This window comes from Panthera onca, chromosome E3 (assembly GCF_046562875.1).
Source record: "Panthera onca isolate mPanOnc1 chromosome E3, mPanOnc1 haplotype 2, whole genome shotgun sequence".
NCBI lineage: Eukaryota > Metazoa > Chordata > Mammalia > Carnivora > Felidae > Panthera > Panthera onca.
The window spans coordinates 30,122,099-30,149,873 of NC_138354.1; the positions used below are offsets into that span (position 1 = coordinate 30,122,099).

The 27,775-nt window shown below is 39.9% G+C and overlaps 1 protein-coding gene across 8 annotated transcripts in view; it reads right to left on the reverse strand.

Moving 5' to 3' along the window:
* MRTFB (myocardin related transcription factor B) overlaps positions 1 to 27,775 on the reverse strand; it is a 197,518-nt gene that overhangs the window by 91,736 nt on the left and 78,007 nt on the right. For 5 of the 8 annotated variants that reach the window (XM_060648555.3, XM_060648548.3, XM_060648554.3 and 2 more), the window contains exon 3: positions 24,750 to 24,812. The exons of the other annotated variants lie outside the window; for them this stretch is intronic. In XM_060648555.3, the coding sequence (XP_060504538.2) occupies positions 24,750 to 24,812 (63 nt within the window). The remainder of the gene's footprint in view (positions 1 to 24,749; positions 24,813 to 27,775) is intronic. 8 annotated transcript variants of the gene reach the window in all.

Consider the following 27,775-nt stretch of genomic DNA (forward strand, 5'->3'; position numbering starts at 1 on the left):
ACAGATGAACACAGGGGGAGGGAAGGAAAAATAAGATAAAAACAGAAAGGGAGGCAAATCATAAGAGACTATTACAGACAACAAACTGAGGGTTGCTGGCGGAGAGGCAGGTGAAGGGTGGGCTAAAGAGATGATGGGCACTAAGGAGGGCACTTGTTGGGATGTGCACTGGGTGTTGTATGTAAGGGATGAATCACCAGGTTCTACTCCTGACACCAATACCACACTGCGCGTTCACTACCTTGAATTTAAATAAACAAAAACAATTTAAAAAATATAAAAATGAATGCAAATAAACTATGTGCCTCAGAGAAAAACAGATTCAAAAGACAAAGAACAGAGCCACCATGGCACACGGATGAGATCAGAGAGTCTACCTTATGAGCAACGTGACTTCCAGGAGGAGGGTGGCGAGAGAGTAAGCCACGAAACATACCTGCAAAGATAATGCCTGAAAATTCCCCAAATTTGATCAAATACATAAATTTACAGATTCAAGAAACCTGGAAAACTGCCAGCAGCATACATTCAAACACATACAGTCTTCAGATACACAAAAAATAAGCTAGAGAATATAAATGTAGACAAAAACCCACCAATAATAGCAACAAAGAAGGTAAAAATAGGAGTAAATTAAAGAAATGTGTAAAACTCCTGAAAAACCTGAAAGTCGGCTTGAACAAATAGAAAGACAGTCCTTGTTCCTGGATAGGATAACATCACATCATAAAAATGCCATTTTACACATTTAATGCAATGTCAATAAAAACAGCAACGAGCTTTCACTTTAATGGGGCTAAAGACAAGTTGATATGTAAGCTCATTTGGAAAAAAATGAAAACACCCAAGGCAAACTGAGAAAACAGAGAAACACAGAGAAAACAAAGCACCATGTAGGGGAGCCTTATTAGATTAAAACAGACTCAAAGTAGATCCGAGATAAGCAGTTAAACAAAAACATCCAACCATATGAGTACTTCACGTAAACACTGATGGGACCCTTCTGTAACTAGGATATAGGGAAAAGCTTTCTAATTGTGACCCCAAATCCAAAAGCAGTAAAAGGAAAGACTGATAAATTTTGGCCACATTAAAAGAAAACAAAACAAACACACTGAAGAGGAGGGGCTGATCTCTCTGACACATAAATTAGTTATTTAAAAATGAGACTGAGAAATGAGCAGATAATTTACACTCTCCTCCAAAAATGATTCTGAAATAGTGCTTACAGATATCAAAGGATGTTCAACCTTACTCATAGTTAGAGAAAGGCAATTAAAATTACATCAGAATACCTGATGGCAAAAATATATAACATGTTCTGTTGTGAGGCTAAAATAAACATTCTCATACAGTGATGATCAGAATGCAAACCGGTACAGCCCTCTGGGAAAAGAATTCGGCAATATGTAACAAAACTACAAACGCATTCACGTTTATTTATTTCTTGAGAGAGAGAGAGTGCGCACTAGCAAGCATGAGAGCAGGGGAGGGGCAGAGAAAGAGGGGGAAAGAGAATCTCAAGCAAGCTCTGAGCTGTTAGCACAAAGCCTGACACAGAGCTCGAACCCACAAACCGTGAGATCATGACCTGAGCTGAAACCAAGAGCTCGATGCTTAACTGACTGAGCCACCCAGGCACCCCACATTCACCTTCTGACCCAGCAATCCTCTCTCTATCCAGGAATGTACCTGTAGGATAAGCCTCCAACATTATAAAATGGTATGGGTCCAAGGTATTTACTGCAGCACCATTTGTAACCACAAAATGCTGTAGACAACTTAAATGCCTTTCCCTTCCAAACAGGATTGGTTGAATAAATCATGGTGCATCCACGCCATGAAATACTACACAGTTGTGAAAAGGAGGACCATCTCTTATAAACTGGGATAAAGCAGTCTTCAGAAAATATTAAATGAAAAAAGCAGACTACAAAACTGTAACAACATTACCTCTTGTGTAAGAAAGAAGGGGAAGCAAGACAATATATTTACAGCTGCTTATATGAGAGGGAAAAAAATGAAAGGAAGGAGAAACCAGAAACTATGGAGGCTGATTACCTTCAGTGGGTGGGGAATCAGGGTGGAATGGATGGGGGATGGGAAAGGGACAGGCAAGAGGGGCAGGTAGTGACACTTACCCAAGGACATCTTTTTTAAAATATAATTTTAACTTTGAGAAACTGGTTAATACATCACATTCCCAAAACTATATTAATAAAATCGGCAAAGATGGAGGAACATCCAAATTTGAATACAAACACAGTAAATGAACCGAACTGTATTTCAAATAAATAACATGAATACGCTAAAGAGGAGACAGAACCAATCTCGGGAACCTCTGAATATAATATTTTGACTGTACACCTTTGGGCTAAAGACAAAATAAAGAAATATTCAACTCCAGTTAGCAAATTTTTTTTTAATGTTTATTCGTTTTTTTGGTGGGGGGGAGGGGCAGAGAGAGAGAGGGACATATAATCCGAAGCAGGCTCCAGGCCCTGAGCTGTCAGCATAGAGCCTGACATGGGGCTTGAACTCACGAACCGTGAGATCATGACCCAAGCTAAGTGAAGTCAGGCGCTTAACCAACTGAGCCACCCAGGCGTCCCAGCAAATATTTTTTAAACAGGTTTACTGAAATATAACTTAGAAACCGTAAGGTTTGCCTGTTTCTGATGTAGCGGATTTACTTTCTCCCAGTGGCATGGGTTAGCAATTTTGGTACTATGTGTATTCTGGAATTAAACACAGAAGAAAATTCTATGTGTACCATGGGAGCAGGATGGGAGTAGTCCCCCCTGCACCCGGGTCAGATGAGGGGGTTACAAATATGGGAAGGGGGAGGCAGTGGATAAAAGCAGAGGTGTCAGTAAAGATGCCTGATTTTCAATATACATAGTGATGCAGGTAGACAAGAATAGATACACAGGTGTGTCTGTGTGTGTGTGTGTGAATAAAAACATGCATTTCATATTGAATTCCTTCTCTCCTGAGAAGATCAAGAAGCAATGAACAAACAGTAGCGATGGACACCCCGGCTCCCAGGTCTTGGTCTATAAATACTGCAGTGAAATCAACCAGACTTCCTAAGAGAAATGGCTGACGCCAGGGCAAGATGAGCAAAAGCTGAGCCGGCAGCACACTGCTGTATGTACTCAAAGACGATGGGAACCTGTCAAAAGGACACGGAAGCCAGCTTGAGGGAGCACCACCTGGCCAAACCTAAGACAATCTGAGCATCAAAATTAATAATAAGAGAATTATTAATAAATAGCATGATTTGCTAATAAACAGACTAAGACTCCATGATTCCATGCTGATATAAATTCATAAATAAAGGGGGCACAAAGGAAAGCTTGTCTTCAAAGCAGAATGTCATCGAATAAATGTAAGGAATGATGGAATTAGAAAATCACTACTTAGCAATTACCAGCATAATAGTTCTAGGCAAGAATTACCAATGGGTACTAAAACAATTCAGGATAGGTGAGAGTTTGAAAGGGGCAAGATTTTCATATAATGGCAAAGCATTTCCTCACAATATACTTATTACTTACAAAATTACAAAAAGAAAAACAGTAACTTTGCCTTGGAGGAACCTGGAAGATAGATACTACCTTAACCATATGCCCAAAATTAACACCACCAGTAACAGGTCAAAATGATATCCTTTGCCACCGAGAAGCCACAACACCACTTTCGTGCTCTTCCTGCCCAAGGGGCCCGGCCTAATCTAATCATGAGGAGCCAAGAGATGAACCCAAGTTACTGACTGTCATTCCACAAAATGTGATAAAAGACTTAAAAAAAAAAAAAAAAAAGAAAAAAAAAGAAAAGAAAAAGAAAGGAATAAGCCTACAGAACTGTTCCATTCTAAAGAAGACGGAGAAACCTGACAAATGTAACCTGTGATCTGGGACTGGAACATGAAACATGGAAAACATATTTTTATTTCTTTTGCTATAAAGGATATTATTAGTGGGACAACTGGCATAATTTGAATAAGGTCTGGGGTTAGTATTGTATTGATGTTAATTACTGATTTAAATACTTATACTGTGGTTACATAAGACTGTCGTTATTTTTAGGAAACACACAACCAAGTGTTTAAAAACATTTTTTTAATGTTTATTTATTTTTGAGAGAGAGACAGACAGAACACGAGCAGGGGAAGGGCAGAGAGAGAGGGAGACACAGAATCCGAAGCAGACTCCAGGCTCTGAGCTATCAGCACAGAGCCCCATGTGGGGCTCGAACCCACAAACCGTGAGATTGTGACCTGAGCCAAAGTCGGGCTCTCAACCCACTGAGCCACCCAGGCAAGTGTTTAGGGGTAAAAAAAAAAGGCATCCTGTCTGCAACTTACTCTCAAATAGTTCTGGGAAAAAACATTATGTATAGAAATGGAAAGAGCAGGGTAAAGCAAGTGTGATGAAGACATTATCATCTGGGGAATCTGGATATAGGCTATACGGGAATTCTTGGTACTATTTTTGCAACTTTCCTGGAAGTCAGAAATTATTTCAAAATAAAGTTTCAGAAAATGAATCAAACTGGACATGATGGATCTGTGTGCATTACAGTGAATGTAAAGTATCACTCAACCTTTAAAAATTTTAGTAACAAAAATTCTTCAAGTAGGTAAGAATGCTGTGAATACACTGCCAATAAATGCATAAAGTGGTATATTTTAGAAAGCCACTGGAACTATGCTAAAGAATGCAGAAAGAGGTCTGAGATGTTTGAGCCTGTAATTCATTTTGAGCCTTTCATTCTAAAGAAATATTCTGGAATACACACACACACACACACACACAAATATACATATATCTGTATGAACAAAACCATGTGTGTGCGGTGCTATTCATCCCAGTACTAAACACAGTGGTAAAGACACGATCCAACTGTTAATCAACAAGGGAGTACATAAATTGGGACATATATATAATGACATCTTGTACAGCCACTGAAGTGATGGCTTCAAAACTGGAAAATAATTACTGGGTGCTCACAATGAGCCAAAGAAGTAAGAGGGATTTCTTTTTTCCACAGGAATATTTAACAACGTGGAAAATACTGGGGCGCCTGGGTGGCTCAGTCGGTTAAGCGTCTGGCTTCAGCTCAGGTCATGATCTCACGGTTTGTGAGTTCGAGCCCCATGTCGGTCTCTGCGCTGACAGCTCAGACCTGGGAGCCTGCTTTGGATTCTGTGTCTCCCTCTCTCTCTGCCCCTTCCCTGCTCATGCTCTGTCTCTCAAAAATGAATAAACGTTAAAAAAAAATTTTTTTTAAAAAGAACATGGAAAATATTTACTGTAAGATGAAAGGAGAAAAGGCTGCCATAAAAATGCATGCTCAGTATAGTCTCCATTTTCTTTCTAAAAATTATATGAATGGAGAAATGATCAGGACAAAATACTGTGAATGATAGGACTTACAGTTTACTTACATGCTTTTGCTATTTATCTTTCCAAATGTTAAAAATGATCTAAATAGAGCATACATTGTATTTATGATGGAAAAAAATGCTAAACCTTAACAAAATATTTTCTGTAGTAAAATATCCTGAATTGACAATACAAACTATCTTGTCACAGTAATAGCGTATACGTCATTCATTTAAACAAATTCTAAGCTATTAGAATTCTAGATAAGCAAATACATAACTCCACGAAAAGAAGCAAGACAGCCATTTGAGAAAGCAATTAACAGTTTTAAAGCATTTCTACAAATTTAAAATTGAGAATAAATGAGTAATTTATTTCATCAGAACTGTCAGCAAATCATTATATTCTGACACTTTGCAAAATAAATATTTCCTTATCTTATGATTCTGATACTGTTCTAGGAAATGACTCTGACATATTACACACTATTGTCATTCTTTGTTTATTATTTGTATTAAGTAAGTTGTGCCTGACATTTCTTTTAAAACATTAAGAGTGAAGTCACCTGAAAAGAACTAACAAAATTAAAAAAACAAAAAACAAAAAACTTTTTGGGGCGCCTGGGTGGCTCAGTCAGTCGAGAGTCTGACTTCGGCTCAGATCATGATCTCGTGGCTGGTGAGTTTGAGCCTCATATCAGGCTCTGAGCTGTCAGCATGGAGCCTGCCTCGGGATCCTCTGTGGCCTTCTCTCTCTGCCCCTCCCCTGCTTGTTCTCTCTCTCCCTCTCTCCCTCTCTCTCGGTCTCTGTCTCTCGCTCAAAAACAAATAAACATCAAATAAAAAACCTTTTCTACCTAACAAACATCCCATCTAGTTTGAACGTCTGCGGAACAGATGACATAACATGCTCCCAGCCTCAAAGCCACATTCTGGTAGAGCAACCTCATAATGCTAATGAGACAAGACCATTTTCATGAAGAGTTTATGGCGTACAAGTAACAACCATTCCAGAATTTCAAACTATAAAATTCATTTATAATAATTCTGCCATCTCACAAACTGGCATTCTCTCATTTACCCCGTACACATATTTCCATGAAGCACACAAAAAGGGGGGATGGCATTTTAGGTACAATATAGAAATGAGAATTACATTTTAACTCTTCGAATCCAATAAAACACAACCAATTCAATAACAATCACTATAGCTATTTACTGAGCACTCACTGTGTCTAAGACACTGCTAAGAAATTTGTTTGTCTCGTTCCATTTACCTCCCTCAACCACCCTAACGACAGGCACAGTTACTGTACTTTCATCCCAGGTCCCCGATGAAGAAACCAAAAGGGTGGTAAGGTAACTGGCTGTGATTCGGAAACTCAGAACTAGCTGTCCATAGAGTCCAAAGTCCATGCTCTTAGCCAGGAGACATCTTAAGACTACATGAGCTAACTAAATAAGAGACACTTTAACAAATGGAATTAAAATGTATCTGAATAGTCACAAAAATGGTAGTGTATTTTAAAGAAAGATTTTAGTCTATGGGAAATAAATACATAGCTAAAAACGATCTAAGTGTCCAAGAGTAAAGATTTGGTTAAACTATACCTGATGTACTCACTTGAGGCAGTATGCAATAATTAAACTGTTGCTTATAAAGCAAAAAATTTTTAAAAACTACAAAAAAGTATATTAAATTGGAAACAAAACAAAACAATACAACTCAGGAAACAACTCTACATAAGTGATGTTTTAAAACCAAAGCGGACTGCACCTAAGAAAGATTAAGACAGTACTACACAATTTAACTGTGGTTACCTGAGAAGTGGGAAAATGTATTAACCTTTTTGTCTTTCCTTTTCTTCTTTCTCATCAATTTGCCATTAGTATATGTTACTGCCATTTTTAGGACAGTCCAGCTATCTTCAAAAGCGCTAATAGGCTAAGTGTCTAAGCAGCACAAAAAGACCAAAGAAAACACAAAAACAAGCATGAAGAGTGTCAACAATGACTTACAATAAAAACACTTCTCATACAAACTGGTATCGGCTATTTATTTACGTATGATCACAATGCTTTCTTTTCCAGGCTACTGTGTTTGCTGGAGTTTCAATTTTCCCCTAAACATTATTTTTGGAAACATGAAGATCTTCTTTAAACCTCGGAGAACAGTGCTAACATGTTAGCTTACGAGGAGTTAGGAAGCGTCAAAGGGGAGGGTGAGAACGCCTCACCAGGAAGAGAAACAGGAAAGAATATAGGAAGCAGAAAGGTGAATTTATCTCAAGCGTTGTCAAGGAGAAACCTTTTCTTAGTCATAACACTAGAGACGATACACAGAAAACAAATGTGAATGAAAGAAATCCAGAAAGAAAATGAGAAGTGGGATATCTGTTGTATTCAGATTTAATACATAACACATTTTCGTAAGTAAAATTTATTAAGGAAGGACACCAAACCTCGGGAAGTAACACGACAATGCACATCTCTGCTGTATCTATGAGATGACAATTTCAAGTGAACCAAGAAAAAAAGGCTGGGAAACCAGAATATTCTAGGAATAGTCTTAAAATAACAGGCAAATTCTTGGACACAGAGATCTGTAAAGCACGAAACTGCATATAGCTAAATTAAATGCAGCTGACAATAACATCGGCGTCACCAGCAACCATCAATTCCTTTCAAGGTCAGGTTTATTACCGCTTCAGAACATTCTGTCATAGCATGGAACTTCATGAGCACCAGAGAGCCTAAAAAATGGATGGGCCCTCTCGGCCCTAAGCAGGGTCTCGTAATTTGCAGAGGCTGGTGCTGGTACTATAAATCAGAGGGGGCAAAAAAGGAGATTTCCTCAAGTATGTGCCAGTTGAGTGACAGTAGTTTTCAGTCACAAAGGGCAAGGCTGCTGGGAGAAGATGCTCACTTACGGTACACTGGGTCACACATACGCAATGAAACAAGTTAAAGAAAACAGTATAATGTCAGCAATCACATAGAAGCCCCATGTTTTAAAAATGTAGATTCAAGTTAGTTAACATACACCGTAGTCTTGGTTTCTAGAGTAGAACTCAGTGATTCATCACTTCCGTACAGCACCCCATGCTCGTCCCAACAAGTGCCCTCCTCAGTGCCCATCGACCATTTAGTGCACTCCCTGCCCAACACCCTGCCTGCAGCCCTCAGTTTGTTCTCTGTATTTAAGAGTCTCTTGTGGTTTGTCTTTCTGGTTTTGTATTATTTTTGCTTCCCTAGAAGCCCTATTTTTTTCAGATAAGGAATATTTTCAAAAACATGGGTTTTTCTTGGGTTTCCTTAAATCTGGCTGCTCTGTTTCTATAGTAAATACAACACCAATAAACACTCATCAGTGACTGTGGAATGAGCTGAACTTCTGGATTATTCCCTGAGAGAAGAGACTGTGGCTCCCCCTGTACAGCCCTAGCATTTGGCACAGAGTCCAACACTTAACAAAAACACACTGCATCAATAAACAATGATCACAAAACCTGTGAGGTCACAATGCATCCATCAACAATGGCAACATAACCTCCACCTATTGTCGCTTTCTTTAAAATACACATGTGTGCACACATACTTACACAAGACCCTAATGTAACATACACAAATAAACTCACTCGGGGGCGTTTCTAGCAGTTTTGGCATAAATAAATCCTTATCTGAATTGATGCAGAATGAAATGTCTTTTTTTTTTTAACTTTTAAATGTTTATTTTTGAGAGAGACAGGGTGTGAACGGAGGAGGGGCAGAGGGAGAGGGAGACACAAAATCTGAAGCAAGCTCCAGGGTCTGAGCTGTCAGTACAGAGCCTGACGTGGGACTAGAACTCAAGAACTGCGAGATCATGACCTGAGCCAAAGTCGGATGCTCAACCAATTGAGCCACCCGGGCGTCCCCAGAATGAAACGTCTTTTAAAGGGATTTTCACCTCAAATTTCAGAGAAACAGATTAGTATGTAACAATTAGCAAAGGGTTATTAAAAGTCTACCAAGTTATCAACAAAGCAGAGCAGAAAGCTATGTTTAGGTCATGAAATCAGAGTATGTAAAATGAGATTTAAAAATCAATTTTATTTACAACACTGTCAAAAATAGATGTATGTACAAGATTTCTATACGAAAAACTAGAAAGCACTGCTGAGAGAAATTAAGGAAGACCCATATAAATGGAGAGAGATCATACTGACCAGCTGGAATTTAGATGTCAGTTTACCCCAAAGTGATCTATAGATTCAGCACAGTCCTAATCATATTCCATCTAGTTTTTTTGTTTTTTTTTTTTTTCAGAATATGACTCTAAAATAGACATGGAAATGCAATGGATCTAGAATATCCAGAGCATTCTTACAAAAGGAGAACGCAATTGGAGGGCTTATCCTACTCGATTTCAAGAGTGACTATAAAACTGCAGTAATCGAGACTATATAGTACTGGCATAAGAATTAAGAAACAGATGGATGGAACAGAATGAGAGGCAGACACACATCCACACTTAAATGGTCTTTGGATTTCAGACAAAGGTGCCAAAGCAATCCAATGGGGAAAGGGAGACTTTAACAAATGGTGCTGAAAACAATCAGAAATCTGTATGGAAGATGAGCTTCAACCCCTACCTCACACCAGACATAAAAGCTAATCTGAAATATATCACAGACATACATGTAAAATCAAAAACTAAAAAAGCCTTTAGAAGAACATAAAGGAGAATACTTTCATGGCACGGGGGTAGGCAAAGGTTTCTTGGCGGGGGGGGAGGGGTGGGAAGCAAAAATCATAAAAAATTGATAAATTAGACTTGACCAAAAACGAGACCTTTCCTCATCAAAAGACACTTTGCGACAATAAGGAAGCTGTGCACTATGAGAACATGCATGAAACGCTTACTTGACAAGTATCAAGGGTATATAAAGAACTGCAACCATTTCATAATAAGAAAGCTGGCTTAAAATTAGGCCAAAGTGTCTTAGTACTATTACAAGAAATTTTCTGAATGGGACCTGAGAGAGACTGTCATCTCAGAGAGCACCTGGGCAGAAGCACAGGCGAGGGACTGGGGTGGAGAAACTCAAGAAGGAGAGCGCAGGTGACGTGCTCTCAAAATAGGCTCGTTTTATAGAAATACTGAACCCTGACGATACACACGTTGACATCTGCAGGGAAACGTGCACAGATGCTTTTTCAATCACCAAAAAAAAAAAAAAAAAAGACAGACTGAGGATTGGAGGGAGGGCGATGGTTACGCCTGAGATCAAACAAGCACGAAGAAGTAATAACGGGAGAGCGGAGGTGGGAGGGGGAACAGATGAGACGTCATCTTCCTGTGGTTTCTCAGGTAATGTTTATATTACTTTAAAAATTATTATTTTTTAATTTTTTAACTTCTAATTTTAACATACATACTAACAAGCCACATGTCCTAAGTGTAGTACTCGCTGGATGTTCACGAACTGGACACGCTCACGCAACCGGCAGAAGGGAACCCAGCATCTCCCGTACCCTAAGAGCTCTTGCGCTGTGCTTCCTTTGCAGTCACTTCTCTCCTGATAGGGGTGGCTGCTGTCCTGGTTTCTAACACCACGGCATAGCATCACCTGGTTTGGGGCTTCGTTAGCAGAATCGTAGCATATACAGTCTTTTGTGACTAGCTGCCTTTACTCCGTGTCATTTTTGCGAGAGTCACACATATTGTCACATGTAGGTGCGGTGTACGCATCCCCAGCGCTCTATGCCACTGTGGGGTACGTCACTAATGAACTGGCTTCTGCGGGTAGGCATCTGGCAGCCTCCAGGCCTTCCCTTTAACAGGCAGCGCGGCGGTGAGCATCCCCGTAGACTGAACCGCGTGAAATGGCTCAGAGAACCTACAGAAGATGACACCTCCACATCACTCAGATCAATACATCAGCTTCTGATGAACACAGCTAGAGATGTCCCCTGAGTAAAATCGAGGAGTGGACTTGCTGATACTTAGAATTATGCACAGGTTCCCTATTCAAACTTCCTCCTGTCGTTTAGATTTTATTTTTTAAAGTTTATTTACGTACTTTGAGAGAAAGGGGGAGGGACAGAAAGAGCAGGCGTGGGGGCGGGCCAGAGAGAGGGAGAGAATCCCAAGCAGGCTCTGTGCTGTCAGTGGCAAGCCTGACACAGGGCTCGATCCCACAAACCACGAGATCATGACCTGAGCCGAAATCGAGAGGTGGACACTTAACTGACTAAGCCATCCAGGCACCCCACATGCAGAAGTTTTCTAAAATAGTTACCCCAGTTTACACATCCACCACCTGTTCTGTACACCATGCTCCTTGGTATGCCTAGTGTGTTCCTCTCCCTTTTTGCTGTCCTAGTAGGCATGTGGTAATGCCTCACTGAGATTTGCACCCGTCCTGCTTTGATGACCCATGGACACACATCTATATATATATATGCACACCGTTTGATTCCCTCTTTTGTGACGTGTGCGTCAAGGCTTTTGTCTGGTTCTTTATATTGGCTTGTAGGAGTCCTTTTTATGTTCTGGAAACGAATCTTTTGTTAACCACATCCATTAAAAATGTTCTCTTCCCACTCTTCTGGGTTGCTGTTTCTCTCTCAATGATGCCTTTGGTGCACAAGAGTTATTAATTTAAATATAATGCAATCAATCACATTTTTCTTTTATGAGTAATGCTTTCTGTATGCTGTTTAAGAAATTTTTGTTCATTTCAAGGTTATGGAGATGTTTTTCCCTAAGAGCTTTCTTGCTTTACCTCTCAGAGCTGGATTTTTTTGCATGTATGTATGATTTAAATATCCAATGAATATTTAATCCAGAACCACTTATTTAAAAAGACCACCCTTTCCCACTGCATGTACACGTTACCTTTGTAGTGAGTTAAGTGACTAAATACTATCTATTTCTGATTTCTCTATTCTATTCCACTACTCAGACTGTTTATCTGTCTAGACTAGTGTTACAGCAGGTCTTGATATGTGGAAATGTAAATCCTCTGGTTTCATTCATATTCTTCAGACTGCATGGCTTCTCCAGCTGTAACTAATGATTAAAAGAAAAAAAAAATGTGCTAGCTCTGTCCACTGAAAAGGCTAAGAAGCAACGACACCCAAGTAACAATGAATGTGCTTAGCTCTCAGATCTTGGTTTCTAAAAACTATACCTTAATAAAAGGAACTAGGGATCCTTAGAGAAAGGGCTAATTTCAGGACTGGGGCATGAAAGTATAAGGAGATCCTGAAATATTCTTTGCCAGGAAGTAGGTAAGGGCTCAAAAATTAAGGGGGATGGGTCAAAGGGACACAAAAGCCCCACGAACAAGGCTCTCATTGGCCAAATTTGGGACAATGTGTGTATCAGAAATGATGACAGAAATGGATAATACCTTTCCAAATATAAAAAGTAATCTATGAGACCATAGTGATACTTCCCTTAGAAAAGAAGGTTCTAGAAGAATGCCAGCTAATAGAAAAGGAATGTCAGAATTAGGAAACCATCAAGTACCTTTATAATAATTTATTTAAACAAAAACTGTCATTAAAAGCATGGGTGAAAGATGCTTGTGAAAGAGAACAGAAAGTCTCAAGAAACTATCTCACATACTACTTTATAACTAATCATACTGTAACTGATAATATTTACAAAAAGGAAACAGGGCATTTACATAGGAGAAGTAGAAGGTGAACACTACCTTAAACAAGTAATCAAAATGAGCATCACAGTAATGGAACAAATGTTATGTATCTTCTGATGTGATTCACTGAGGACATAATGTCACCTATGTAATATTCCCACTGAAATGTGTAACTTGAACTGATTAGAAGGACCTCAACAGACAAATTCAACCTGAGGGTCATTCTGCAAAATAAATGGCCTCAACTTTTAAAAAATGCCAAGTCTGTGAAACATTAAAAAAAACAAAAAGTGGTCATGAATGCAAAATGGTGTAGCCACTTTGGAAAATAGTTTCGTGGCTTCTTATGAACCTAAATATACTCTTACCATACAATCCAGCAATTATGCTCTTTGGTTTTTACCCTGAGGAACTGAAAACTTACGTTTACACAAAAACCTGTACACAAATGTTTACAGCAGCCTTCTCCATAAATGCCAAAATTTGGAAGCAACTGAGATGTCCTTCAGTAGGTCAACTACTGAACGGATAAACAAAGTGAGGTATACCCAGACAACGGAATATTACTCAGCACTAAAAGGAAATGAGCTATCGAGCCATGGAAAGACACGGAGGAACCTTTAAATACATATTATTAAGTGAAAGAAGCCAGTCTGAAAATGCTACCTATTGTATGATTCTAATTATATGGCATTATGGGAAAGGCAAACTATGGAGATAATAAAAAGATCAGTGGTTGCAAGGTTGGGGGTGGGGCGGGCATGAAGACATGAATAGACAGAGCACAGAGGACATTCGGGGCTGTGAAAATACTGTGTGTGACATTATAAGGTGAATGCATGGCATGATACTTTTCTCCAAACCCAGGAAATATACAGTAAGAATCAACCGTAAGGTAATCAATGGATGTTTGGTGATTATGCTGTGTCCATGGAGGGTCAGCCTTGGTAAAATCCTTCTGGTGAGTGACGTTCGTCATGGGGGAGGCTATGCATGTGTGGGGGCGTATGGGAAATCACTGTACCTTCCCTCTCACTTCTATTGTGAACCTCAAACTGCTCTGAAAAAATTAAGTCTTAAAAAAAGTAGAGAAAGTGTTCTAGATTAGGGGGGATTAAGGGGTTATGACAGCTAAATGCACAAAATGATACAAGATTAGATCCTGGTTTAAAAAAAACAATAAAGGACGTTCATTACTGGGAGAAGTGGAGAAATATGAATACGGGGAATATATTAAGTATACGCTGTATCGATGTTAAGTTTTTGAGGGTAATGACAAATGCGGTACACAAGAGAAAATACGTACTGTTAGAAGATGCACGTCATACTGACACGTTCGGGCATGCCTGCAACTTACCATACACTGTTCTTAAATAAAGAGTTGATAAACTGCTCTAAGTTTAGAAGTTAAAAAGAACATGTAGAAAGATTATTATCCTACTATAGGAAATCAGAAAAATGTCCCTTTATATTTTTCCACAGCCAAGATACAATTGATTTACAGAATGAGTAAAAGGAGATTTTTATTCTAGTCTTTAAATGTCATACAGTTTAATATGACATAAACTGCCACCAACAGCACGCTCTATTATCAGGCTCTCAATCTTAGTGGTAAATCCGAAAATACATTTGTTTAGAAGGTTAAAAACAACAAAATGACTAGTTGGGCATCCACCACTAGAGGAATCTTGAACATTTCTTCATTCATTCAGCTGAGTACCTTCAAAAGCACGAGGCAGGAATGAAGAGACACACACAAAACTGCCCGAGGTCTCTGCTCCGGGTGACCATGGTGCCCGGTTGTGTGGCTGGCTCCTAGCACGCAAGCGTCTGACAAGAGGGTGCGGTGAGCTGTGATGTGGAAGAGGGGGCTGACCACGTCCCGGGGCCCCTATTTGTGGGAGGGACCGCGGGCACAAACTCCCCCCACACACATCACTCGTGGTGGGTAAACTCCAACGGGGCTGTCCGGCACACGCCGAGAGGGTGACGGCGACTGCACAAGGACTTAATCTCCAACAGGCTTTTAAAGGGCACTATTCTGCTCAAGTAAAATCCTAATTAGAATTTTAGCTTTATATGTGATTATATTTATACCTTTGCAACTATTTTCTGTATATAAAAGTTGAAATAGTCTACTTTAGAAATACATTTTATTTGGAAGAAAGAGAGTCAAAATAAAGGTATCTTTCCTGTTCTAACAGTACCCTTTATAACTGGAGAGGTAGCCTTAGAACCAACTGTATCTTTAAAACTTCACTCTGTTCCTTTTTAGCTGCTTGTCCTTGCATTATTTAATCTCTCTTTCAGTTTATAGTCCTATAAAATGAAAACACCTGAAACCCACCTCATAAGGTAAAATGCCTTGACCTATTTCAGGAAGAAACCCTCTCTCTACTGGTAGAATTTAGTATTTTAATTTGGCTATTTGCCAGGTTGGGTTCCAGGCCTATGGTACAGACAACAGGGAAGAATGTAATCATAGGCAGAAACACACGGAAAAACCTAACACGGTGCCTTATTTGCAGGTGGATTTTAAAAAACATACATTGATTCATCATAGCATAGAAGGAAGTAAGAAATGAACTGTTTTGTTTTTGTGAGAAGACAGAGTAGCTAAGAAGGTCAGAATATAAGTGTTATGTATTTAATTTACATGATTATAATCCTTAAAAAAGCAAAGGCAGGGAACAGCACCTTATAAAAAGCACAGAGCTTAAAAATAAAAATTCTATTGGAAAAGATTCTGCATTCGCGTACTGAGACCACTCACACATAATTCGAATATGCTTTCAAACATTTGGGCTAATCAAATGGAATTGTATATATGAAACTTATTTGACAAAAAAACAAATATATTCTAAAATGCACAGTTTGAGTATATATTGATGATTCTAATTTTCAGAAATAGTCTTTTCACTTTTCATTTATTCAATGGTGTCTTATTTTTTGGGTTTCCACATCTTATTGTTTATGTATCACCTGGACGAAACAAGACTGAGAACCAGTCCTGATGGCCACTTAGTGGAGCTGCAGACCTGCCCCGGGCTCTGTTCTTCTGGGTCTCGGGGGCCAGCTCTGACACACAAGCCTCCTTCACCCCGCCCACGACTAGTGACACCCCGGGTATCTGTTCTTTCTCTCCTAACCCACTTGGGCTTCTCAGCAACTGTAAGACAACCACATGAGGGCACACAGGGACAGCCAGGGTGGCCGTGTGAACCAAGGTGGCAGCTTTTGACCTCTGGGCCTCAGGGTGAAGCAGGAGTATAGACCATGGGACCCAGATTACGGAGACTGATCAAATCGCATTTCTGTGATCCTCAGGTGACCCCAGTAATATTCGACTTCACTTCTATTATAGCACGCACAACTCTTTATCAACATAAATTCTCCTTTAAAGCTCTGTCCACAAAGGATGAGAATCTGTGATGTGCTGTGAACATTCAACCCAGCTCTGAGCAGAATCTGATTCTAAGTAGAATCTGATTTTTTTTTAAATTTTTTTTTGATGTTTATTTATTTTTGAGAGAGACAGAGACAGAATGCGAGTGGGTTGGGGCAGAGAGAGAGGGAGGCGCAGAATCTGAAGCAGACTGCAGGCTCTGAGCTGGCAGCACAGAGCCCGACGCGGGGCTCAAACTCACAGACTGTGAGATCATGACCTGAGCCAAAGTCGGACGCTTAACCGACTGAGCCACCCAGGCACCCCAGAGTAGAATCTGATTCTAAGGAGGACCCCCCCCAATACCATAATATAATCATGAGCTACAAATTACTCTAATATTTCCCATTACGTAATGTGGCACATTTTTTAAAAAAGGTTTTCTCCTTCCTTGACATCCAAGCAGCACACGTGCATTACGAAAAATGCACACCACAGAAAAGCAAGCAGGTGACAGTAGTGTGTGTAGATAACTGGATATAATTCTCTGCAGGGTGTTTTCCCTCTGCACAGGCTCTCTTTTCTGGAGGGCGGGACGTGTTGGTGGGACAAGTGAAGAGGAGGGTGAGCTGCACTCACGGTGAATTACCATGAGGACCACTTAATTCTGTGCTTTGCCATTCGATATAACCTAGACGTTCTTGAGGAGAAAATTCCCATTAAATCACACGTAAGAAGAAAAATGTCATCTTTAGTTATATTTTCTAAATCTTCTATAGGCTGACTCTTTTGCCAAACTGAGTCAAATTCAAATACTGATGCAAGGAGAAGTTTTCTTAACTTCAACATCCCTGTTCAGAGAAAGTAATATGTAATCATGTCTTTATTAACGAAGGATGGCTTCTGCCAACCCGTGAATCCTTCCCTCCTCATGGTCGAAGCCCGATGGCCCCATGAAACCCCGAGTACCTATGCCGCTGGCTCTGAGCGAGCCAAGAAGGCCTAGCATGGCACCTTTCCCCATAATCTGGCTCGCCATTCTGCGCCCACAGCAAAAGCTGGAAAGCTGGTTGGCGTGGGAACCCCACTAACAATCAGCCTCGGCCTTTAACCCACAATTTGGTTTCCTTCATTCAGCGACCCACAAGAGGGAAGCAGCCCGTGTGCCCAGCACCGTCTGAGTGTCTGGGGGGGCTCCCAACGCAGAGCGGCGCGGCTGCAGCCCTGTCAGAAGGCCAAGGTGCAGGCGTTCGGAGAGGAACATGTCTTCGTGGAAAAGCATGGGCCTTGTGCCGCGTCCCCAGGTCCAGACTCCGGTTTGCAGCTGTGCTGGAAGAACGCGCACTGCCCTTCACCTGTCACCGCAGGAAACCACACAACTGGACAGAACTCTCTCCTACACTGGGACACAGGCCGTAGAGAACTCCTCCTATGGTAAAGGCAACGACGGCAGTGAGTCTTACAGCCGCCCGAGCTTTCGGCCTGCAGGTAACTTCCAGACTGGGGGCACAGCCCTCAAACAGAGCTGGTCAGGCTTGTGGAATCGATGAGCCAGAGAGGGGAGCTGAAGGGGAAGTTGAGGCAGCTGGGAGCCGCCATGCAGATTTCCGAACTGGAGGGACCCGTGCCGAACAACAGCTCCAGAGAGCAAGCTGCACAGGAGCGCCCTGAGTCTTGGCTGAGGCCTGAGTTGGATGAGCAGGGCACACAGCTATATAGGGCCGGGCAAGCAACGACCGGGAGCCGTATGCTCAACATGTGTCAAAGTGCACACAAGGTTGGGGTGTTCGAGCTCAAAATGAGCCTGAGTGACACGATCTCCCTGGGGCATTTACGGGGGCATTTGGCAGAGATCCCAAAGGGGGTCAAGGCCTGATAGTTAACGCACCATCCCTGGTGGGAATGCTACCTTACATCTTTCCTAACAATGCTTTAAAAAGGCCTTGAGGGGCGCCTGGGTGGCGCAGTCGGTTAAGCGTCCCACTTCAGCCAGGTCACGATCTCGCGGTCCGTGAGTTCGAGCCCCGCGTCAGGCTCTGGGCTGATGGCTCGGAGCCTGGAGCCTGTTTCCGATTCTGTGTCTCCCTCTCTCTCTGACCCTTCCCCGTTCATGCTCTGTCTCTCTCTGTCCCAAAATAAATAAAAAAACGTTGAAAAAAAAAAAAATTTAAAAAAAAAAAAAATAAAAAGGCCTTGAGAGTGACCCGAAAGCTCAGCACTCTTACCAGAGCCAAGTCCCAGCACTTAAGGAAGACAACGCAAAATGCAGCCACTCAGTAGTGTAGCACTCACAATGTTCCACCCAATGAAAGAATTACCGGACTCTGTGCTAACAGGTAGGAAAATGTCTCTTTAACGGGAGAGAAATTTCTCAGTAAAAACAGACTCAAAAATTACTGAAAAAATAGAATTAACAGCCATAACTATGTACAAGTATTTAAAATCTTTAAGTTTCTTTATTTCGACAGAGACAGTGCGAGTGGGGGAGGGGCAGAGGGGCAGAGGGGCAGAGAGAGAGAGAGAGAGAGAGAGGGAGAATATGAATTCCAAACAGGCTTCGTCCTGCCAGTGCAGAGCCCCATTAGGGGCATGAACTCATGAAACCGTCAGATCATGACCTGAGCCAAAACTAAAAGTCAGACACTTAACCGACTGAGCCACCCAGGTGCCCTACTATGTACAAGTATTTAAAGGAAAACATGAATATAATGATGAGAGAAAAAGACAATGTAAAAAAGAACAAAATGGAACTTCCAGAGATAAAAATAAATTAAGATTAATGTTTTATTGGATAGGATTAGCAGCATATTAGACCTTCATTCGAAAAGATCAGTGAACATTTGAAAAAAAAGTAAAGCTAATAGGATGTTGTAAAAATAATAATACACAAAATACTAAAAAAATTTTTTTTTAAAAGGCAAAAAAAAAAAGGAATAAAGGAAGAGTGAACTGACTAGACAAATACAATATATAGCAAAATAATAGATTTTAAATTCAATTGTGGCAGGTGGCCTCTAATGATCCCTGCCTTCTGGTATTTATGGTCTTATATAATCCTTTCCCCTTGAGTAATTTGCTTCTAAACAATAGAATAGGACAATGTTGAGAAAATGGTGGGGTAAAAAAAAAAAGATCACTTTGGTCTTGCTAGCACACATCTCTCTTACTGGCTTTGAGAAAGTAAGATGCCATACTGGAGAGGCCCATGTGGCAAAGAACAAGGCTCCAGCCAGCATCCAGCATCCAGAGAGGAACTGAGGCCCTTGGTCCAATAGTCCTCAATGAACTGAATCTTGCCAACAACAATATAACTAAGGTTACAAGCAGATCCTTCACCAGTTGAACCTTCAGATGAAACCCCAGCCTTGGCTGACACCTGACTGCAGGCTTATGAGAGACAGAGGTATCCAGCTAAACTGTGCCTGAATTCCTGACCTAAACAAACTAGGAGATAATAAATGCGTCTTGTGTTAAGTTGCTAAGGTATGAAGTACTTTGTTACACAGCTATAGATAACTAATATGCCACATAAATCAATAATGACCTTTAATGTAATCTATCTAAACAGTGCAACTGAAAGAGACTGTCAGACTAGACTAAAAAGAGAAAGATCCAGCTCTATGCTATCTGAAAGAAATCTACTTTAAATCTAAAGGTGCAGATGACTTAAAGGTAAAAGCTGGGTAAAGATGTATCGTGCAATCCGTAAGAAACTCAGGGGGCCTATATTAGTACCAGACAAAGTAGACTTTGGGAAAAGGATCATTACTAAGGATGCAGGTATTTCATAATGTAAAGGGATCAATCCAACAAGAACACATAATAGACCCTCAAAATATGAAAAGGAAAAAATTACTGAAAGGAAAAATAAACAATTCCACAATATTAGTTGGGGTTTTCAACATACCTCTCTGGGCAATTGACAGAACAAGAGGTAAGAAAATCAGTAAGGATATAGGACTTGAACAATCTTATAAACCAACAGGACCTGACATTTACAGAACATTTCACCCTCAAGGATACATGAAACATTCCTGGTCACTTAAGAGATGTATACATTTTTATGACAGAGTACATGTTACATAGTTTCAATGTAATAGAACAAAAACCAAATTATGTCTAAACCCACTGGATTCTGAAATTCACAGTTTAGGACTAAGTTCTTGGATTTCTTTAAATTTCAATTTTTTTCAATCCTTGCTCAATCTGCTTGGTTTAAGTGTAAATTCTTTTATCTGGAAAATCCTCCAAATTACACTTGGGTGTCCAAATAAAATCTTCAAATTCTTGAAGGTTGTAAACTTTGTTTCTGTTGAGGGTTCAAAAAGCATTCAGCAAGCAATCAAGCAGCTACTCTAACTCTACACACAAGAAAACAAGCACACAATTATACAGGCAGAAATTTCACCAGTTTATCAGCAAGTTATTGAATCAAGTTCCATTGTTTTGAAAGATGAAGAGACTACCTAACTGAAACTGACAGAGACAGAAACATCCATGTTAGAAAAATATATTAGAAAAGTACTACTTTGTCATATTAAGAGTATGTCTAGTTAAATATCACTTTGTTATTCTCGGCTTGAGAAAAACAGTAATATAAGCACATAGATCTTTTTCATCATATACATTTTATACAACAGTCAAGAGCCACAAAATACTTTAGTACATTCAGTAACTACCTGTGACCAGTTACTAAGCACCTTGTTACGTCACTTTTGTTTCCATTTTCTTTTACCAAGGAGACCTCTAAAATATGCTGGGTTTCTAAAAGCTTCCTAGAATGTGATAAAAATGAGGTTTATTTGTACCACTAATATTAAGAGGCTTGGTTGAAATCATATACCAGTTATTTCCTGCGTCCCATTTTAAAATTTGTTTAAAACATATTACAATCCTACACCATAATCAGATATCAAATTACAACAAAGTTCTCATTGTGTAGGATTCATTTGTTAAATACTGAAAACTCTGTACTTTCACCCAAAGGATTAACTCATTAGAAAGAAACATGCAAAGAAGGAAACAAACCACACAACCCCCGCCCCCCACCACCTCCAACAAACCTGACCCTTCAAATGCAGAACACTGTTCTGCCCTGGAATTTCATACATGCTCCAGATTGGAGAACCATGAGGCTGGTAGCATTTAAGGCCAACTGTAAACCAAATAAATCCCAATTACCCATTTCCTTAGGTTGCTCAGACTCTAAATCTCTTGGCTTCTGGCCCTCTCATTTATTTTTTGCACTACGTTGCTTTTTTTAAGAAATGTATAATACTACACAATAGAATATTTTAAGAGAATTCAGATTAGTTGAAAAACTTCTAGACCCGCCCCCCTTCTAAATGACCTTAAAGCATCATCTAAACAACTGCCATCACACCAAGATTTCACAGAAGAATATTCTACAACACTAAAACTGTTTGTTCTCACATATGCCAAAGGTCATTATGAAACATGTCATTGTATACATACATGTTTATTTTTTAAAAGGTCATTCCCGAATTTAGTCAATTTCTTTGCTAAATAATTGGGTTCTTAATGAAAAAAAAAATTAGTTGCGAGATGTGATTACGACATAGATTTCCAGGAATCAAAAGGAAAAAGAAAAAATTTAAAAGTCAACTCAGAGCAAGAAATCTCTTTAAACAAATGACTGTTTTACTACCTCAAAATACCACAAGTCTTCTGTGTAATACTTATCATATACATCAAATGCCTTAAAAGCGTCTGAGCAACCATATCTACTATGCTAATCTCTTCAGAGTAAGTACATAAGAAGGAGAAAGATCTATAAATCAGTCCTTGATGACAGAGGGTTTGTTTAGGAGTTTACCAACTGGAATGGTCCTGCTGGAATTCCTTCAAGCAGCCTGTGAAAATGTCAGAACGGAGTCTGTTTTGGAGGTCATGGTCCCTAGAGAGCTCTGAGTTTTGGCCTGTTTGTCTTTTCACATGCTTTAATATTTGAAAATCATTCCTTGCAGACACTGACTGATGCCCAGGGAATGCTAGGATTGTGGGAACTGGCAGTACCAACAAGACAGACAAACTCCATGGGAAATCAGTGCCTACTGCACTCGCCCTCTGAGCTCTCATCAGATAAGCTGCTCTTCAAGTGTTGTGAAGGTACATGGAGAGACATTAAGAAACTGCATGTCATTTTGGTATCTTTAAAAAGAAATACTTGTGGAAAACGGGCGCAGAAATGACTGGGACTATTGAAAGAGACACTAAAAGCTATAAAAAAAAAACAAAAAAAACAAAAAAAACCCAAACCCATGGTGGAATCCTGAAAACTATATTCACTTAATATGAAGTGGAATACAGCACGGCAGTTGAAAATTCACAAATAACATTCGACTCCCCCAAAACTTAAGTGCCTACCGTTGACCTAAGACATCAACAGGTAACACACATTCATATGTTGTATGTGTTACATGCCGTACTCTTACAATAAATCCAGAGGAAAAAATGTGATTGAGAAAATCACGAAGAGGAGAAAATACACTTACGGCACTATACTAGCTATCAGAAACCACCTGCTTATGTGGGGACCCGTGCAGTTCAAACCCATGTTGTTGAAGGACCAACTGTACTACATTCTCAAAACATATGTAACAATAACAAACAGTTGTAAGGTGCTACTTACTTGCCCTTGTTGTTCTAAACACTTCACTTACGTGAACTCATTTAATCTTCCTAGCAACTCTGTGAAGCAGGTCATAGTAGGGTCCCCATTTTGCAAATGAGGAGACCGAGGCAAGGGGAGGATAACTAATTTGTCTAAGTTCAGTGGTGGTGTGGCCAGGATCTACACTCAGACCACCACAGCCAGTGGTGGTGCGGCCAGGATCTAGGCTCAGACAGGCTGGCTCCAGAGTTGGTGCTCTTAACCACTGTGCATACCGCCTCTTCCGTGGTATTTTTACGTCAGGCAGGCAGTGCTGGGTACCTATACCATGTACTGTATTTTATGAGGTACCATGTGCATGCCAGTTTGTACAAGAGCTCTAGTATTTTAAGCCTCTCAGCGATTTATGAGGTACATCTAACATGATTCCTATTCACGGATGAAAGACACAGACTTTGTGTCTGACACCACACAGCTAGTACAAGAGAGCGGGCTCTATGCTTGGCTCCACAGCCCTCTTTACTTTTTATTTTATTTTTTCATAGCCCTCTTCCTTAAAACTAGGTTCTTCTTCCTCTCTGTTATCTGCAAGAATCGTCTCCGAGTTACTTTTCTGTATATAGTTGAAGATTCGGCTTTCAAAGATCTATGTGTCCAACAGTTTTATGAGAATACACTACACTACACTGTGAACTGCCAACGTTGTACTAGAGGATTAAAATCTAAGAACTATTCTAGGGTAGGAGACACAGTGATCATTCAGTAAATGTTTTCTAATAGTAAAAGAGTCCCTACTTCCACTCCTGAAATGCTGATTTTTAGGCTATTTTGGAGAGCTGAGTATTCCATATGGCAAAATTTCCCTTGTATATACTGCATGCTGGTGCTTTCGTCAAACGGTTCAGTCAACACACTTCCTCACTGCTATGTTGGGATCATGGCTTCTGTCAAAGAGGTTTCTTATCTTGAAGCTATGAACCTCAAATCTTCAGACAGTACTGACAAATTCTAGTATGTTACTTTTTTAACTAGCCCACAAGAACCAAAGGCAAGTTGTTGATCAGACTTTCTGCTTTTCTTGTTATATCTTCATTAAACATAGAGATCATGTATCAAAAATTTAAGTTTTGTGAAACAGACACCCAACTATTAGCATTTCCTTGATGCAAACAACCACAAAGATGACCAGAATAGAACATGAATAATTTGGACTTTAAACAAAGCTAAAAAATTGTCTTTGGATAGTCTGATGCTTACTATAAAAATGTTAACACATACCTGCCAACCCTTAAATACCATGAATAGGAAGATACTGCATGTCCTAAATTAGATTAAAAAAAAATTTTTTTAGGACAACACAATTGAGTCAATTTGTCTTTCTTTTTAAATATGGGGGAAAGTCTGACTTATTGGGCGAGCTGGCATGTATGCTTAATAATACACCTTGAGGAATGGGATACACAGCGACATCATTAACTTGTATCTATGGAAAATTCCACCTGCTGAGACGGAAGTCATCTTCCATTCTTCCTGGTTCTGCTGCCCAATGAACAGCACGGGCAAGGGTGACAATGAGATATAAGAGCACATGATCCATGAGGAAGGGCAGCCAGAGAAGGACACACGGGCTGAAAGCTACCACACAGGTACTACAACGGGCACACTGGGACACAGAGCGCTTCTGAGACTTACCCATGCTCACAGACTGAGTCAGCAGAGGACACTGGAGTCCTGACTCCCAAAAGACTACACTTCCTGTTAATAACAGTGAGGGCAGCAGGTGAGGGTAGCCAACAGCAGGGGTTAATTTTAAGGAATTAGAAAAACACTGGGTATGGTATTTGCTAATTAGTCTCAGGGTGATAATTAACTAAAACCCAAAGAGAAAATTCCAATATGTCTGGTATTCCAACATATTTGTCTTGCTGGTTTCTGTCTCAAAAGTGCTTTATTACTGATATCTTAAAATAAAATAACAAAGGCTGAAAAAAAATCACGACCACTTTTCCCCACTCTATTCCCTATACTTAACAGCTCTTTCAAAAGAGTCACAGTAGACAGCAGGTATCCAGTATCTATCCTCTCTCTTCCTTTTTAGCTAAAAGAGGTCACACTGTAGTTGGCTTAGGGGGAGCACCCAGGCACAAAGAGCCCCTACTTAATTTTAATGAAGTCTTTTGGCCTCGCACAGGGTCTGATTATAAACCAACTATTTAATTCCAAGTACCTTGAAAGGTCTAAGTAACTAGGGTACTGTAGTTGAGTAATCTTTATTAACTAATCATTTACATTGTATAGGTAATTAAAATTACCCTCTGACGGACAGGAAAGCCTGTTTCTTAATAAATTGTGTCAGTTTATTTGCTGATCCAGGGCTTAATGTAAGTCATATGGTAGACTCTAGTTTTATGAAAATTATCTCAAATAATCTATATGTGAAATAATGCACTTTTAGGACTCTCGTAACTTTAGAAAATCCTTATAAAAATTTCAGGCAAACATTTTAATAATTTTAAGATAATGCTAGATTGAACTGATAATTACTATTAAGTTCTAAATCTTACTTTTAATAAATACATTAACTGTCAACACTCGAAGGGCATGTTTGCAAGAGGACACAATATAAAGACTGGATAAATAACTCAAAATGGGGCTTCGCTCGTGCTGAACTGGGGCCTGCCATCTTGCTGATGCACTTCTAAAACTGTAAGCTTCATCCACCCGGTCAGCAATGACTCAGTAGGCCTCTGCTAGTGCTCTGACCCTGCCAGCTGCAGATGGGCGTGTGTGAGATTAAGGCCCAGCCCCCTCCCTCCACCCGCACACTGCTTGGGTGTGTTAGGCAATGCACTAAAGCCAGCTAAGTCCTCAGTAACAAGAAGCCCAGAGTAGGAAAAAAGGTGATGGACAGGGTTATAGCTGCTCATTTACACTGTGAAACAAAGCATGCTGTTTAATAGGAGACTTTGTAAAGAGCGTTGCGAAAGAGAGTACCTCACCTTTAAGCTACTTATATGACTTTGTTTTCATGGTGAAAGGTTCAAGAGATTGTCACAGACAAAACATACGAAAACCACCTTAATTAATCAAGAATTTCTTTTACGGTGGCCAGGGGGCTCAGAATTGGCTTTTAAACTTTATAACTGTGTTAAGTATTTACCTGTAAAGGCTAATCTCAGAAATCTATTAGAAACTAAGGAAAATTAATTAAGGAAATTATACCTATTTCTGTTCTCAGTCTAAATACTCTTAAGTAACATCCAAAGCAGAAAAGGAAATTATCTAAATGTATCAGACTGTTTATTAATATCACTGAGAATTTTAAATATTTAAGGTCCTAAAGATGTTAACAGTAAAGCCAAGGACAAGAGAATTTTACAGAATCGTACTTGTTTCGATTACCTCCAGTTAAAGAAAGGGAAAGCAAGAATCCTAGAGTTACATGTTTTGGTTATTTAGCATCTATTTATTTCCTTCCCACTTACGACACTCTGAGAATCTTATGTCTGGCTGTCTGCTCCAGAGAAAAATAGAAATATTCTCCCTTTTCCTCACCAATTTCCAGATGGCCACCCCATCTCATGTATACTCTTAAGGAACAGGGTTCTGGTCCAGAGAAATGCTCACCACCTTTGTGCATTTCCAAACACCTAGAGTGACAGTAAACCTAACAAGTTAAAGAGGAATGAGGAAATGTTGCATGAAGAAAAGATCAGCTTTGAACAAATACCATTTATTTTCTATAGTACAAGGCAAGCAATTTTCTTTAGCCGAGTTCCACGGCAAGGCAGTTATCTGTGTGCAAATGTATTGATACCTGTATTGAATCTAATGCAAAGAACTACCTTGTGTTCCCTCGTGTGCAACAAACTTTTGAATGAACTATTTTCTCTTTAGTATAATCATTCAAGAGCAGAACAAGAGATGGTCTAAAACTGTCCATTGTGATAAATTTAATGGACAGAAAATCTTAGGGAAAAAAACTCAAAACGGGACCATGAAATCAAAAACCCAACGAGTGCGGTAACTAGAAGCGTCAAAGTTTAAAATAAGAATGACAAAGTCTCCTCTTCACTGAGGCCTAAAACACGCTGTTCCCAAGTAAATACAGTTTCAAAAAGTCTGCTAATAAACGGAAGAGAAAGTAGCAGACACTATTTTTCCACCTACTCCATACTACTGACAGCCGGCCTGGGGCATTACCTGTGGCCATGTGAACACGACTGAACTGTGCCTCATTTTCAGAGCTGTCCCAAGTGTTAAAATACCAAACTGTTGTGCAAAAGGGAAATCTATGTCAACTTATCTGCTTTATTGTCAATGCTGGGAGTGACTCAAAAGCTTACATTCACCAACCAGCACACTTCCCGGTCTTGCAAATGACCTCGGGAACCAAAGCCTTCCTGCTGTGATCTCCCCTAGTCCGGGGCACAACGCAGAGGGCTGGAGCTCTTGGAGGCATGTCGATTCCATCTACTTCGCCTTTCCCTGCCTTTACGAAGCTGTATTCAACTTACAGCATCTGAACTTTTCCCACGTGAACAATAAAAAACAACTAACTGTCCCTCGGACTGATTTCCCCTTTACTGCCGGTGTTTACCATCTGAAGGAACGTTAATACTGTGTAAAACATCAAAACAAAGCTCAAGTTCTCTGTGTGTGCGCTGTTTCAGTAAAAGTCTGTCATTTATGTGTTCTGTATATCCACATTTCTTTTA